Source organism: Oncorhynchus tshawytscha, linkage group LG07, assembly GCF_018296145.1.
Source record: "Oncorhynchus tshawytscha isolate Ot180627B linkage group LG07, Otsh_v2.0, whole genome shotgun sequence".
NCBI lineage: Eukaryota > Metazoa > Chordata > Actinopteri > Salmoniformes > Salmonidae > Oncorhynchus > Oncorhynchus tshawytscha.
In genome coordinates this window covers 50,896,892-50,914,431 of record NC_056435.1, presented here as the reverse complement: position 1 = coordinate 50,914,431, position 17,540 = coordinate 50,896,892, and the positions used below count along the sequence as shown (strand labels likewise).

General features: G+C 41.2%; 1 protein-coding gene across 2 annotated transcripts; it reads left to right on the top strand.

Moving 5' to 3' along the window:
- The first annotated feature begins 6,871 nt into the window (after positions 1-6,871).
- Positions 6,872-12,176, top strand: LOC112255508 (protein unc-119 homolog B). 2 transcript variants are annotated; one of them, XM_024428492.2, is made up of 5 exons: positions 6,899-7,290; positions 8,434-8,547; positions 8,768-8,867; positions 8,939-9,111; positions 9,714-12,176. In XM_024428492.2, the coding sequence occupies exons 1-5, from the start codon at positions 7,056-7,058 to the stop codon at positions 9,827-9,829; spliced, it is 738 nt and encodes a 245-aa protein (XP_024284260.1). In that variant the 5' UTR covers positions 6,899-7,055; the 3' UTR covers positions 9,830-12,176. The 2 variants fall into 2 exon arrangements, with proteins under 2 accessions (XP_024284261.1, XP_024284260.1); XM_024428493.2 differs by lacking the exon at positions 8,434-8,547 and having other exon boundaries at positions 6,872-7,290.
- Positions 12,177-17,540: the final 5,364 nt, after the last annotated feature.

Sequence of the window (17,540 nt, the reverse complement as noted above, 5' to 3'; positions counted from 1 at the left end):
CTTTTCTCCTTCCTCCTTTACCCCTTCTCCATCCCTCTCTTCCTTCAGTGGTGTTGAGTGCTTGAGTCTGCACTCTGGTTCAGACGGTGACCCTGGTGAATCAGTGACCTTCTCTTCCTCTTTTGCCCCGAGGACTGACACTTTGGGGACTGCAGTCTCTCTCATGGTCACCTGTTCCCGTTCCTGGTTAGCTGGTGGCTGTGAGGGGAGTGAGAGGCCAACAGACTCAAACCTGGAGGTGAGCTCCATGGACAGCCGCTTCCTGCCTCCTCCCAAGTGGGCTGCCTGATCCTTCCCAGCTTGGCGCCTGACGACCGCAGGGGTGGGCTCACTCACAGTGTTTTCAGACTGCGGTTGAAGAGGAGTTGAGGTGACTGATGGTGATGGTACAGGCTCAGTTCCAGTGGCGGAGTGGCCTGTATCAGAGGGGCCATGTTCGTCCAGTTCAGAAAGACTGACTTGATTTACCTCTGAGGTTCCAGTTGGGTCAGATGTGGTACTAGCTGGTGGCTCAGATTCTGGGGTAGTAAGGGATGTGGAAAGAGCAGTTTGGTTTTGTTCAGTAGTGTGGGTCGATTCAGTTTGGGGTGTTATGGCTGAAGGAACTTCGAGAGCATTGGTCAGTTCAGGTATCGTGGTGCTCTCTGCATCGAGTTTCACAATGCTGCTTGAGTCAGACACAGGGGCACTAATAGGCTGACAAGGCTCTGGTTTGCTGGAGGTAGTGGGCGTGGTCTGAGATGGCTGTGGAGTCATTGTGAGTGTCTTTGGGGCTAGGATGGAGCGGAATGTGGTGTTCCTCTGCAGTGAAAAGGGTTTGGGAATCAGGCAGGGTTTGGGGCCTAGCTCAGGCTTGATACCTGCATCTCCTGCTTGGCCCACCTCACCAGAGGCCACGTCCACACGAGCTGCCATGCCCTCACTTCGTTCCTGAGAACAGAAAATAGTATGGAAAAGGGGACGAGAGGATAGGGGAGTGGAGCAAAGATGAGTGGAGCAAAGGAGAGTGGTGGAGAAAAAGGGAGAGATGAAGGGACAGACGTGGAGGGAGAGGGGAGGAAGAGGAGGAAGTAAGAAGAGAGGGGAGAAGAAGAAAGGCTATGTTAGGCTAATTGTGCTACATGAAGCCAGGTACAAAACAAATCATTGGCTTTACTTCACATTAAGCTGTCACTCTGCTCTCTGTGAAAATAACTTTCACATAACATATCACTTTCACATACTCTGATGATACTCAGGGTTGAAAGCCAGTCGGTTTGGTTTTCTCAGGCCAAGCTAAAAGAGGCTGGTTGGTCTAGATTTTTACAGAGGAAAAATACCTCTGAAAAAGTTAAGTTGAAGTCGGAACTTTACATACACTTAGGTTGGAGTCATTAAAACTTGTTTTCCCACCACTCCACAAAATTCTTGTTAACAAACTATAGTTTTGGCAAGTCGGTTAGGACATCTACTTTGTGCATGACACAAGTCATTTTTCCAACAATTGTTTACAGTCAGATTATTTCACTGTATCACAATTCCAGTGGGTCAGAAGTTTACATACACTAAGTTGACTGTGCCTTTAAACAGCTTGGAAAATTCCAGAAAATTATGTCATGGCTTTAGAAGCTTCTGATCGGCTAATTGACATCATTTGAGTTAATTGGAGGTGTACCTGTGGATGTATTTCAAGGCCTACCTTCAAACTCAGTGCCTCTTCGATTGACATCATCTGAAAATCAAAAGAAATCAGCCAAGACTTCAGAAAATAAATTGTAGACGTCCACAAGTCTGGTTCATCCTTGGGAGCAATTTCCAAATGCCTAAAGGTACCATGTTCATCTGTACAAACAATAGTACACATGTATAAACACCATGGGACCACGCAGCCGTCATACCGCTCAGGAAGGAGATGCGTTCTGTCTCCTAGAGATGAACGTACTTTGGAGCAAAAAGTGCAAATCAATCCCAGAACAACAGCAAATGACCCTGTGAAGATGCTGGATGAAACAGGTACAAAAGTATCTATATCCACAGTAAAACGAGTCCTATATCGACATAACCTGAAAAGCCGCTCAGCAAGGAAGAAGCCACTGCTCCAAAACCACCATAAAAAAAAACAGACTACGGTTTGCCACTGCACATGGGGACAAAGATCGTACTTTTTGGAGAAATGTCCTCTGGTCTAATGAAACAAAAATAGAAAGTTTTGGCCATAATGACTATCATAATGTTTGGAGGAAAAAGGGGGAGGCTTGCAACCTGAAGAACACCATCCCAACCGTGAAGCACGGGGGTGGCAGTATCATGTTGTGGGGGTGCTTTGCTGCAGGATGGACTGGTGCACTTCACAAAATAGATGGCATCATGAGGGAGGAAAATGATGTGACTATATTGAAGCAACATCTCAAGACATCAGTCAGGTCAAGTTAAAGTTTGGTCACAAATGGGTCTTCCAAATGAACAATGACCCAAAGCATACTTCCAAAGTTGTGGCAAAATGGCTTAAGGACAACAAAGTCAAGGTATTGGAGTGGCCATCACAAAGCCCTGACCTCAATCCCATAGAAAATTTGTTAGCAGAACTGAAAAAGCGTGTACGAGCAAGGAGGCCTACAAACCTGACTCAGTTACACCAGCTCTGTCAGGAGGATTGGGCCAAAATTCACCCAACTTATTGTGGGAAGGTTGTGGAAGGTTTCCCGAAAAGTTTGACCCAAGTTAAACAATTTAAAGGCAATGCTACCAAATACTAATTGAGTGTATGTAAACTTCTGACCCACTGGGAATGTGATGACAGAAATAAAAGCTTAAATAAATCATTCTCTCTACTATTATTCTGACATTTCACATTCTTAAAATAAAGTGGGGATCCTAATTGACCTAAGACAGGGAATTTTTACTAGGATTAAATGTCAGGAATTGTGAAAACTGAGTTTGAATGTATTTGGCTAAGGTGTATGTAAACTTCCGACTTCAACTGTACATCTTATACCATAAGCTACCTCTTACACCATAAGCTACCTCTTACACTATAACTGTACAGTATTATTGTTATGTCAGTGAAATAAATATCATTGGACTGACAGTTGTTATGCTAAATTCTACATCATGCATAACAATTCACTTATTTTAGTGAGGGATTTGCAACTAAATACAAATCTTTAGCACTATATTCACTTAACCCTGAGACCCTCAGTTGCAAAAATGCAATGCTTCCTCAATTGCATCCTGTACAGGTCCTAAACTAAATAATGATTTAAAGCACAGTGCATCTCCTTAGGCCCAGATGTATCTCTTAATCGTATTTGTGTGTGTCAGTGATTATTGTGGCATCATTAGCCTCTGAAACATTAGAAACCACAAGGCGCTTCAGAGGGTGAAACGTGCAGCCGAACACACCATTGGGTGCACACTGCCTGCTCTACAGGACACCTACAACACCAGGTGTCGCAGGATGGCCAAGAAGATCATCAGGAACCCCAGCCACCCAAGCCATGCGCTGTTCTCCCTTCAGACGTGGGCAGTACAGGAGCATCATGGCAAAAACTTGAAGACTGGCCAATAGTTTCTACCCTCAGACCATCAGGCTGCTGAATAGTCACCACTCGACAGATTTTCCCTGTACCCTGCAATAACACCTGCAACCCTGTACATGTGACTATTAAACACTCTGAATCTGACACCTGTTCACTTGTCTGAGACCACACTGGTCCTCTACACAAACATATGTAGTAAGCCATCCATGCAACTACGTGACTTGAAATATTTTTTCCTGTCTTCTTTAAGAGGTAGTGATTATGAATATATATTTTTTTATCGTGAAACACACACTCTGAGCCAGTTGTAGAGGTAGTTTTGTAAGTGTTGCAAAAAGGCAACATTGGGTTTATTAAAGAGTGGGCAAACTCAGGCATAGGACCACATTTATAGATTGATAGACAAGTTAAAGAGATTGTATACCTTCCGAATTCTGCAAATATGGATAACCAAATACTTCAACATTAACTTTGATGTTCCTTCTAGACATTAAAATAACAAAAATGAAGATATATATTATATTATGTATTTCAAAATAGTTGAGGCTTTGAAAAATATATGTTTTTGATAGCAACATACTAAAATATGGATTGGTCAAGATGATAAATTTAGCTATTTCAGACAAAATAAGACAGAATTTTAGGTTTATATACCATGACACAATATTTTCTATCACCTGTCAATGATTTTGATCCATCAGAGGTCTATTAAAAGTATTAGAAGTATTTCTAGAGGGTGAAGTTTTTTTCCCTCATTTGAATCTATGTTTGAGTCTCACAGAGTTAAAGATGATTCATCTTATACTTATGATCGCCTTTACAGGGACGATCTACAAAAAGTGCTGTTGTTTACCCTCAAATACACAGTGACAGTTTGCCATGATATTCATGATTCAATCTCAAATCTAAACATATGTTATCTCTGATTGATACTAGTATAGCTGATAGTGTCAAATCTCTATGCTATTATGACTTTTTTATTGAGATGTTTAAGGAAGCTGTTCAAATTCTAACCATTCTTGGAATGACATTAAAGAGTCAAGCCAGGTTGTTTGGTTGATTTGTGAGTGAAGTCATCTGATTTGAATGGAACAAAACACAAATGTGTCCCAGTTGCATGTTGCACATCCTGTCTGGTTTTTCCTGTCAGCTCTCAATGTAGTATAAACCAGTCCAACCACACTCCACTGCTCCACATATGAAGCACTTTAAAACCATCTGAGGAGCCTCAAGGTCTGACTGGGAGGCATAGGTGTATGTTCCAAATCCCACTGGGCAAAAACTGGTTGAATACACATTGTTTCCATGTCATTTAAATAAATAAAAAATGTGGTGATTTTAAATCAATGTGGAAAACTGTTTGGTTTTGCAAAAAGTCATCAATGTAAGGGATTTTCGTAATTTATTCACCCAACTTGCCACCTAAATCCAATGACATGGTGAAATGTTTTGTTGATTTCAAACTGAATACTCCAATTCCCTATAAAATGCACTAGGCTACTTCTGACCAGAAAAGCACATTGTCCCCCTCTCTAGTCCCGTCATTATAGTACTGGCACTTAGGGCTCTCATCAAACTGGGTTTACACTTTTAAGTACAGAACAGGTTTCGGTTGAATAAGGCTCTGTCATATAGTTAAATACGATCTAATGGGAAATGTTTGCAACATAGTCACTTCTTGTTGTAAACAAATGGTGACGGTCACCACTTTCAATCAAAAACTATTAGCCAATTCTGTTATTTGTATTATCAATGATCTATTCCACCCCATATAATATGCCACACAAAATACTGTGTTTGATACTTTTTGTATTTGCAATTCCAGAACACCTGTAACTGAGCTCCCACCAGTCTCAAATCGTTGTGTCTATGTTCGCAGTCAGTCCACCAAAGAAAATACGAAAATACACTCTACTTGCCAAGTCTATCCTTTTGCAGACTGATATTTAAGACAGGTCTTTCTGTCTACAGAACACATCAAGTATTGCGCTGTTTGGTTGTAAGAAAAACAAGCGATAAACAAAACTTATTTGACTGTAACCTTTACTTGGTATTAATAAGTGACCAATAAATAAATGGAGCACACAATGAACTCTCTGTCGTTGAACTCATGTAATCTTATATCTCCTTCGCCGCAGTAAAAAAGTTAAAATAACTAAAGTCCTGGAATGACCTCCTGCGCTATTATGATTCCTGGAAGTGAAATAGTTCAGTATACCTTTTCCTTGTTGCATATCCCTAGCCTATACCGACAAATTAAAGGCGTTTTATGATCAAATAGCCTACTAACGATAACGTAGCTGTTACAGGAGTGGACATATTGCTTTAATCAACTGACAACTGGTGTTTTATAGGAATAGGCTTGAGACTTTACCTGGTATCTTTAGGATCTCCAGATTACAATATGTGTTGAACAGAGGCTGTTTCGTGAATTTGTCTCCGTCTCTCCCAAAGTCATTCAACACAGATCCCACACAAGAATACTATTGTGCCACAGCGAACGATAGCCCGCGACAGTCCCTAGAGCGGGTGTCCGGACAGATCTGTCCCTCCCACAGGTGCTGCGGCATGACTGACTGGACAAACAGGTTTGATATGAATTGAAGAGGCTAGAGAAATGGGTTATTTTTACAGTTCAAGAAGCTCAAAATTTCCCTGATTGTTGATGGTGATTTTGGTTTTGCCTAGTTTCTTGCGCCTCTGACCACAATTTGCTAGTAGGCTAGATAGCAATAGTTAATAGTTAGCTAGTTAGTAGTTGCAGTTTTGAAAGTCTAATTTGTAGGTCTATGCCTATAAAACATAGGCTTGTGTTGACTAATAGGCTACAGCCTTAGATTTCCAGCTGATATAAAACAGTAGGGGAGAGTGGGTAAATTGAGCAATTTTTTACATTCAGCATCACTTCATCATGGGAAATATTGTATTATTTCTAACAAAGATATCTACATATATTTGTGGATGTTGTGTATCCATGGAAATAATCAGAATTCATGGCCATTTCCTAGAAACTAGGGTGGCTCAGTTTAGCCATTTAGCTCAACCTACCCCATACTCCCCTGCAGCATCCTAAAACTCATAAAGCCGGCTCTTCCAGAATTAATGCCTATGAAAAGCAAGACATCTTAGATTGTGTTTAAAATATTGAGGGACTGTTAATCAGTGGGGTGTTAAAAAAAACATGTGGTTCGAATGCCTTTGCCCACCACATGCGTAAATCGAATTGTCAATTCCAAATGTCCTTAGCCCAAAAGTCCGAGTGTGCGTTTAAAAGCAAGCAGGTGTAGCCTGTGCCATGTCTGGTCTGTGGTGCACATCCTGCCCCTAGCGGTATTTCTCTGAAAGTCCGTTTCACCTCGACTTTATCTCTGACCTGTTGCCATGGCAACTGTAAAGCGTGTGATTACAAAAACAAGTGCTTGACCCATCGTCAGCGAGAAGCGGAGGTTCTTCATTCGACATCTACGGCGCCATCTTATTGCTTTGAGCGAGGTAGACCGAGACAAATAGACAAGGTTGTCATCATCATTGGTAATTATGAGCGGAGCTAAAGCTCGCATCGACCCGCCTGTTGCTGCTGAGAATGTCTCGATCACTGGGCACAGTTCCGCGGCTGCTGCGCGGGAGCGCAAGCCAGGTGGAGAGGTTCTGAAGAGACTCAAGTCTCGGCAAAGCCAGGTGGATAGTAGGCCCGTCACAGAAGATGATCTTCGAACACAAGTTGGCCACATCACCCCTGAAGAGGTCCTACGATTGCCGGTTGCTACTCGGGGTAGGCTATATCTATTTTCTTCATGATATTGGCAGTGGTTGGCTGTTTATACAAATGGGTAGCTAGCTACAGGTTCATTTACATACAGTGGAATTTACATAGCTACACTGGCGTTGAGTAAAACTGGCAATCTATGCCTGTCTATTTACCTGAATAGCCTAGTTGCTATGACAAATCAGAGATCCCTTGCTAGATGGGGCTCCTGAGTGGCGCAACGGTGTAAGTCACTGCATCTCACTGCTAGAGGCGTCACTACAGACTCTGGTTCAATTCCAGGCTGAATCACTACTGGCCATGATTGGGTGGCACACAATTGTCCCAGCATTGTCTGGGTTCAGTGGGGTAGGCCATCATTGTAAATAAGCATTTGTGACTTGCCCAAGGTAAATATAAATCACATATACTATACAAAAGTATAAACACAACATGTTGGTTTCATAAATTCATAAATAAAAAATTCATAAATTTACCATGAGCACAAAAAGCTTATTTCTCTCAAATTCTGTGCAGAAATGTGTTTACATCCCTGTTAGTGAGCATTGATCCTTTGCCAAGATAATCAATTTTTTTCACACAGCACAATGCCACAGATGTTTCAAGTTTTGAGGGAGCATGCAATTGGCATTCTGACTGAAGGAATGTCCACCAGAGCTGTTGCCAGATATCGGAATGTTCATTTCTCTACCATAAGCCGCCTCCAATGTTGTTTTAGAGAATTTGACAGTACGTCCAACTGGCCTCACAACTGCAAACCACGTATAACCACGCCAGCCCAGTACCTCCACATCCGGCATTTTCAACCGGCGGGATCGTCTGAGGGGAGGGAGGAGGTGCTGAGGAGTATTTCTCTCTGTAATAAAGCCCTTTTGTTGGGAGAAAAACACATTCTGATTGGCTGGGCCTGGCTCCCAAGTGGGTGGGCCTGGCTCCCAAGTGGGTGGACATGGCTGCACTCCTGCCCAGTCATGTGAAATCCATAGATTAGGGCCTAATGATTTTATTTCAAATGTAACACAGTAAAATTGTTGCATGTTGCTTTTATAGTTTTGTTCAGGAAAGAAAGAAAGATAGATTTTACTGCCCTTTAAAATAGTATATATTTTAAGACAGCCACTGACCACCTCTACTGTTTGTCCATGTCAGGGTACCTGTGTAAACCAGAGGACAACATCTTCGACATAGATTTTATCCGCTTTAAAATCAGAGACTTGGAGACAGGGACTGTGTTGTTTGAAATTGCCAAACCACCTCATACGGGTACAGTTCATATTCCCTCTCAGTGTGAGTGTGTGTCTCTCTGTGTGTGTGTCTCTCTCTGTGTGTGTGTGTGTGTGTGTGTGTGTGTGTGTGTGTGGTGTGTCGGTGTGTCGGTGTATTACTATTGTAGTATGTCTGAGAAATACTCTGTATTTGTGATTGATCACCGTGCCATTGGTTAAAAAATATATCCTGTTTGTTGTTGTGTCTTTGACCTCAGAGGAAGATGAGGAGAATGGAGAGGGAGACATGAGTGCCGGGCGTTTTGTATGCTACCAGTTCACCACTGCATTCCTACGACTGAGGACTGTGGGAGCCACGTGCGTATACTCTCTCTCTCACACACACACACAGTACTTATTGTATGTTGACACCTTTCTCTGTGTGTCAGGGTGGAGTTTACGGTTGGTGACCGCCCTCTGAACAGCTTCAGGATGATTGAAAGGCACTACTTCAGGGATCACCTCCTGAAGAGCTTTGACTTTGACTTCGGCTTCTGTATCCCCAACAGCCGCAACACCTGTGAACACATCTACGAGTTCCCTCAGCTGTCTGAGAGCTTGGGTGAGTGTCACATTCCATCCATCAATCAATGACCCTGTTTGAAGCACTTTGGTACTGATGTTTTAGTGAAAAGTGCTACATAAATAAATTGTTTTGAGTAAATAAATCAAATGTGTACATTACATTTATGTGGAAATGCAATAATTTACTGAAGGACACGCACATCACCTTTTGAATACATTTTCCAGACATATTGTATTTGGACCTTTATTTAACTAGGCAAGTCAGTTAAGAACAACAAAGACGTCCCACACACTAACCTGGCTAGATTAGCATCTGTTGTCATGTGCTTACCTGGAAGTAATACACCAGTCAAGAGAGTGTTCTCCCAAATGAATGATTTTATTTATTTATTTAACTAGGTGTTCAGTCAATTAAGAACAAATTCTTATTTTCAATGATGGCCTAGGAACAGTGGGTTAACTGCCTTGTTCAGGGGCAGAACGACAGATTTTTACCTTGTCAGCTCAGGGATTTGATCTGGCAACCTTTCGGTTACTAGTCCAATGCTCTAATCACTAGGCTACCTGCCACCCCTATGGATGGAAATAACATCAAAAACAGAACAATATGTTCCATGTTATGATTATGTTCCCTTCCAGTTCATCAGATGGTGGAGCATCCCTACGAGACGAAGTCGGACAGCTTCTACTTCGTAGACAACAGACTGGTCATGCACAACAAGGCAGACTACTCTTATAGCGGGGGCAGGCGTTGAGTGTGTTATGTGCCTGTGTGTGTGCGTGTGTGTATGTTTGTGTGTGTGCTGTGCCAAAGCGTTTACTCACACAAACAGACTCTCACCCAAGTGTTGAGTACTGTAAGTTTAACAAACTCTATTGTCATGGAATAGCTGTATGGGCTAGCATGGAAAAGTTTAAGAACAGCAAGACAGATCCACATTAGGGCCATATAGACTGCTGGCAGTGGTATGGCAACATTCTGCCATATAGACTACTGGCAGTAGTATGGCAACATTCTGCCATATAGACTGCTGGCAGTGGTATGGCAACATTCTGCCATATAGACTACTGGCAGTAGTATGGCAACATTCTGCCATATAGACTACTGGCAGTGGTATGGCAACATTCTGCCATATAGACTACTGGCAGTAGTATGGCAACATTCTGCCATATAGACTGCTGGCAGTGGTATGGCAACATTCTGCCATATAGACTGCTGACAGTGGTATGGCAACATTCTGCCATATAGACTACTGGCAGTAGTATGGCAACATTCTGCCATATAGACTACTGGCAGTAGTATGGCAACATTCTGCCATATAGACTACTGGCAGTTGTATGGCAACATTCTGCCATATAGACTACTGGCAGTTGTATGGCAACATTCTGCCATATAGTGCTTTGTCTTTCTCCCACCAAAAATGAAATGTGTCTCAGCTAACCAAGTGATTTATGTTAGTGTGTAAAAGGACAGTTAATGTACTGTCATACTCATGAAGGACCAGACAATGCCCACATACATACAGACAGGCAGACTGACAGGCAAATAGGCTGACAGACGTAGAAACAATCTCCCTCACTCCCTCCTTCCCTCTCCCTCTCTCTCTATTTCTCTCTCTGTCGTTACCTGCTGTGCCCACCCGCCACTCTAGATGTATTAATAAGAGAGGAAGGGGGAAGACACACACAAACCCACTCACACACACACTCACTGTCAAACACACATGCCAGCTCACTCACATACAGTGCCTAGTGAAAGTCTACACACCACTTGCTTGTCCCCGGCAGGGACTGGTGAGTTTGTCAGGATCAAAATAAATATGAAACAAGCAAATTCAAGGTAAAAAGTTAGAGGAAAACCTGCCTCAGTCTTCTGAATACCCTGGTGTCATGACGGTCTGATAGAGTTTATTTTACAGCGAGACAATTACACCAATGTTAATGCCAAAGACACACCAGAATGGCTTTCAAAGTGGTGTTGAGTGTTTCTGAATGGTCCAGTCTCAGTCCTGACTTAAATCTGCTTGAAAATCAGAGACAATGTTTGAATATTGCTGTCCATCAATGATTCCCTACCAAATGTACTGAGCTTGAGCAATTTTGACAAAAACAATGGATATATGTTGCCCTAAGAGTTGTGCATAGTTGGTAGAATCTTATTCAAAATTATTGACAGCTGTAATTGCTGCCAAAGTTGCTTCCACCAAATATGAACTATGGGGTCTGAAGACATCTTCATTTTTAATTTAAAAAGTTCTATACTTTTTCTTTCACTTTGAAAATGTGGAGCTTGTTGTGTATATCAGTAGGAAATAAAAACTAAATGTAATCTCTTTTTGAAATATTTCATTTGAAGGCAGAAAATGTGACAACTGTGCAAGGGGTGTATAGATTTTCACTATTTTCACTAGGCAAGGACTTTCACTACACCCCCTCCCAGAGAGACCTACTGTAGCATGTCACCTGAATGTACTTGCATTCAAATTCAACTTTATTTATAGTGCATCTAAACATGCAGGTCCAATAACATACTTCACAAACAAGTTGATCAGAGGAAGGACTCTTACGTTTACAGTCAAATCGGATTCAGAACGAAATAATCTAAAGCAGTAACAGACAGGTATTGCAACTACAACATTTCTGTACATAATTTATCCTTTATTTTTGGTGTCCTTCAGTGATTTGACAGGCACTTATAAATAGAACGTAGTATTATATTTTTATTTATACAAACTGAAAAGACAGCCCTGGTCAGAAAATTGTCAACAATTATATATGTGGTCATCTAGGATACAGTTCTTTACACAACTCTTGATTGTATTAATATGGCAGGTTCACACTTTTATTACCATGTTTTATCATGTTATAAAGTAAAAAGTTGTAGTGTTTTTGATTGTTTCCTCAAGAAACACCAAAACTGCATGAGGCATCAAAATGTGTGAAATATATATGGATTTTAGGGAAATTGGTGATAGATCTTTGTTAGAGATAGCTAGAAATCAAATAGTGTATCCTTTTGTGTTTTGTAAACTACTGGTGTCCAGGGTTAAGTGAATACTGGTATAAAAAAATGTATCCAAAATAAACATGTGAATTTTCAAATGCCTTTGATGAGGTGCAAAAGTATGTTTCAGCAATGTCATTCATTCATTCAACCTGTTGAGAAGTTACTTTAAAGGAGAGTGAGCGCCGCCCTTCCGGGTTTCCTAAGAAGGAAACAGTGTCAGGTGTTGGCCACGAGGGGGAGTTATGTGACAAAGAATCAAGTGAGAAGAACCTGTCCTGTTTTGGTGAAGAAACTACTACAACAACAAGAACTAAATCACAGATGATCAATCTGTTGAATGATTAATGATTCAAAACCACTGATTCTTGAAGAATATAATTTGAAATGCCTAATGAGCTTACTAATGAGTCTTATCCTCCATGGTGTAAAGTAACTAAGTAAAAATCATTTGAAGTACTTCCTAAAGGAAAATGCCACCCTTTTGGTATCTGTTTCATTAGTACCTTGTTTGATATAGTCCCAAATGTTTTGCATGTCAGCAAGCAAGTTTTCAAGATATATCACTTTCAAAGTACAGAAATATAGCCGGTATGATGCATTTATCATATCATGCAAAATGTAGTGTCATGTGATGCAAAATTCATCATACTGGTTGTATTTCTGTATTTTGAAAGTTATATATCTTGATAACCTGATTGCTGACATGCAAAACATTTTGCGACTATATAAACAATGGACTAATGAAAGAAATACCAAAATATTGTTTTTGGGTGGAGTTTTCCTTGTAGTTTTTTTAGGGGTATCTGTACTTTATTATTTATATTTTTGACAAATTTTACATTTACTCCACTACATTACTAAAGAAAATATGTGCTTTTTACTCCCATACAATTTCCTTGACCCAAAAGTACTCGTCACATTTCGAATGCTCAGGCAGTACAGCAATTATGGCCCAATTCACACACCTATCAATATAATGCATTGTCATTGCTACTGCCTCACTAAACACAAATACTGTTTTTGTAAATGATGTCTGAGTTTTGGAGTGTGTCCCTGGCTATTTGTAAATAAATTTAAAAAACAAGAAAATTGTGTCAACTGGTTTGCTTAATATAAGGAATTTGATGTATAGCATTTACTTCAACTTTTAACTTTTACTCAAGTATGACTGTTGAATACTTTCCCCACCACTGTACTTAAGTACATTTTAAACCAGATACTTTTAGATATTTACTCAAGTAGTATTTTACTGGGTGACACTTTTACTTGAGTCATTTCTATTAAGGAATTTCCACCACTGCTTACCCTATCACAACCCTATGATAACCCTATGATAACCCAAAATGTAAGGTTGTAGAAATTGGATTTAGACGTAGTGTATTATTAGATCTGATAGACAGAAAATCTGATAGACACTTTTTTTATACAGAATGGTGTAGTCTATTCAGTGATTTACAGTGAACACTTACTTACCCCCAGCTGTGTTAATCCTGTGAGAAAAACCTACCTCTTTCTCCCTCTCTATTTTCTTATCTGTATGTACAGCTCTACATCTCCCCCTTTCTCAGTTTCTCTCTCTTTCCACCTCTCTTCAACTCATGTCCAAATCTCATTCTCTTTTTCTTCCCTCATCGCCTATTCCTCTCTCCACACTTCTCCGCCCCGCCTCCCTCCTCCTCTCTCTCGCTTGGGCTCTGTTTTTCCATTCTTGCTTCCTCTCTCACCTGGTAACCAGGCCTCCGGGGAGAAGTGTTGAGTTTCCACTTTCCCAGAGAAGAAGACAATCTGAGCCTCACAAAAGCCCCACAATGGAGCCTCAGCAACACTGTACCTCCCTGTCTCCCTACCCTGCCTCTCTCTCATTTTCGTTCTCTCTCCTGTCACTCTGTTAAATGGTTTTAAGTTAACTATATTATGTGAAGTGTCAAACATTTGTTATGTCTGTTTGACGTTTACCTTCATGTTGCACTTCCGGTTTGGTCCACGAGAAGGCCCCTCCAGCCGACCTAATCCTTTCAATACTGAAATGCGATACAGATATTACATTGAATTTTGCTAAATGACTGGCCAAAATCTAAACTGCTGAAGAGTTTCTGCAAATCTTCAGGGAGTTTCTGCTCCTGCTGATTTTGTCATCTTGATATTTCCTTACTGGTGAGGTCACACAAAAGGCTTTGCCTGGGCGCCACATGGCCACATTACCATGGTGAAAGGTGAGAGGGTTAGATGTAAATATACCAGCTCATGCTACATGTTGGAATACACACCAATTACAGCATGAGTTACCTCTCTCCCATCTCTCTCCCACTCACACAGACACACAGACACATACATACAGTACATACACACAGAAAATCAATCAATCAAACAGCAAATCAGGACACTATCAAACTATAAGCTTCTGAATCAGTTCAATCTGCCCCTTCCCAATGAATCAAGAACCATATAGGGTCGTTGATTGGCATCTGCCATTTCTTTCACCCCTCTCCCTTCTGGTTGGGATCAGTGCAGATGAAGGAGAGGGGAGGAGGTCACTGTTGATTATTGAAATGCACCCCCATGTCTGTGCTTTGGCAGGGGGGAGCGGATGAGGGGACAGTCGTATCCTATAAATAGCAGGGAGGTATGGCGTTGATAGGCCCTGTGGATGGAAGTAGGGGGAGTGGGGAGGGGAAGGATTAAAAGAGTATAGGGCCATATTCTGACTTCACTTGTGCATGTGTGTGTGTGTCTTTGGCAGAGGTGCTTTGTAAATGAGAGCTGTAGATTTTGCCGCTGGGCAAAGTCCTTCCCCCAAAGGTCCCTATGGGGGAGTTTCTGATCTGACGGACTATTAACGTTATTTGGTGGTTGATCTGTCACATTGGTCATGACCACAATATTTGAATTTAGATCTCACATTGACCATCTTCAATGACCAAAGACATTATGGTAATGTTAAATATGTAATGATGGGCGTCTACACGGTTACTATGGTGTCTAGAAAACTGTCATTTTCTGCACTTATGCAATGGTTATGTCACATTCTGACCTTAGTTCTTTTGTTATGTCTTTGTTTTGGTATGGTCAGGGCGTGAGTTGGGTGGGTTGTCTATGTTCGTTTTTCTATGATTTGGTGTTTCTGTGTTTGGCCTGGTATGGTTCTCAATCGGAGGCAGCTGTCAGTCGTTGTCCCTGATTGAGAACCATACTTAGGCAGCCTGTTTTCACCCTTGAGTTGTGGGCGATTGTTTTCTGTTGAGTGTTGGTATCTGCACCAGACAGAACTGTTTAGGTTTCGTTCGTTCACTTTATTGTTTTTGTTCAGTGTTCATTTACTTTAATAAAAAGATGGACACTTACCACGCTGCGCATTGGTCCTCCGATCCTTCCTCCTACTTCTCATCAGAGGAGGAAGAAGACCGTTACAGGTTATCCAACGTTAATTGCGCTGATGTATAATGTTTGTACAACCACCATACTGCTTTAAAAGTGAATGCATGCCCAAGCCTGAAAGTTACCATGAACCACACAACCCTCAAAGCTAGAGATTTTCAACAAGAAAACACCATCTATCAATGTAACCTTCCTTTCCAAAGATAGCAATTGTAACGTTATAGCGCATGTGTAAAATACTCAAAGGGCAGCTAATAGTGCAAAAGGAGTTTGGTCAATGTCTAGAAATGACATGATCAGTGAATTGTGAGTTAGTTGGGAGAGACTATAATGCAATAAGACAACGATGGATATAAAGTTTCCCTAATGGTGCCGTGTTTCCCGTAGCCATTGTCTTTGTGGTAACTTTGTATTGACAAGCTGTCCGTAAGTGTTAGGCCTGTGCTAAATCGTAGCCTCTGTTGTGACTGTGTTGTGTGTATGTGTCACACCCAGTTTCTTATTTCGAAACACCTAAAATAGTCACCCAGTTGTCTGAGTAAAATAATGTGTAAATAAACCCTTTTTTCCCTCACCCCTTTCCTTTCTCCCCCTTTGCTTTTCTTTGCTTCCATACTATCAGTCATTTGATAGTATATGTATTGTGCTTATGAGATTAAAGATGTATCAAAATGAATTAAAACCAGCTAAACGTCTACCATTGTGTTGAAGCTGTCTGAAGCATTCCTCTACATTTCACCCTTTCTCTCTTTCTCTCCTCCCTTTGTCTCATTCCCTCGCTAAACCCTTCCCTGGGGATGGAAGGATTGTCATACCAGGAGAACAGAGGTGGAGCTCTGTCCTAGCAGCACAGGTGTGCTTGTTTTTTTCCACTCCTTCTCCTAAAGCCTTCCCTTCCTCCTCTTGCCACCTGCCAGTTGAACAAATACCTCAATTAAAGTGAATTACTTCTTTCCTCTTGGTGTCCTTTTGGTCTATTGGCTTCCTCCCCGATACCCAAGGCAAAGGCTTCCTGGCGTGCCATGAACCTACAACGCAGTGGCATTGGGCAAGTGATTTGTGAGGGAAATCTCTCACTCAGCAGTAATTTCCATTTCCCTTCCACTGTTCATTTACATGGCAGAGGTGCAAGATTCTACGAAGGCTTGCCCCGAATTTGCTACAATATGACAAAATGATCTTGGAGTCTGTGTTGGCCTGCACAGCATTTATGTATTGAGAACGTACACAAAGCCACAGAACTTATGAAACCTACAGCCTAGCCACTAACACTCCCAGTGATTTTTGGGATTGCAGCAGCAACCACAAATTCCCTTCAGGGTCTCTCTGAGCAGGTCCTAGGACCTAAAGGGTCAAAGGTCATGGTTGAACAATATGCTTCCCACGCTGGGTCTGTTGTGATCAAGGAAACAAATATACAGTAGAGTCAGATTGGACAAACTATCACTGTGTTTGGAGTTGGTGGAGAGAGAGAGAGAGAGAGAGAGAAGCTGAAGCCATTTTGGTTTGGTGAGGTTAATTAACAAACCAGAGTATGAAGAAACCATAACCATATCTTTGTCCAAATTACTGAATCAAACATAACTAATCTGTTACAGGTCTCTTGAGGACAAAAATGCATGTCGTGTAGAGGTTGAAAAGTTGAATGACTGAAGCTGACATTAATAAATATAATATTGCTCAAATAACTGAGAAAAACTACAGTAATTTCTAAAGGAAAATGGGTTAATCAAGTGTTATAACACACAGGTGTGCATGCGTGCATCCCATCCCATTCTTGTTCATTCAAGTGTTGCTGAAGAGCTTCAAAGCAAGTGGACATAGGTTATGTATATGGCATACCTTACATACTTTAAGTCTTAATCTTTCTCTCTACTATTCTTATAAGCGTCTTCTGTTTGCCTTCTCTCTTTTTTAGCCCATTTTTACTCATTCCCATTTACTCATTCATATACAGTATACTAATATACTTTCCAAGTGTCTCCCCCTCTCCATCATATCATATCTAGCACCTAGTCCCATCACTTTCTTTTGCAAAAATGTTCCCTACCTTTCTCCTTTTGCTCGTTTTCCTATCACTTTCA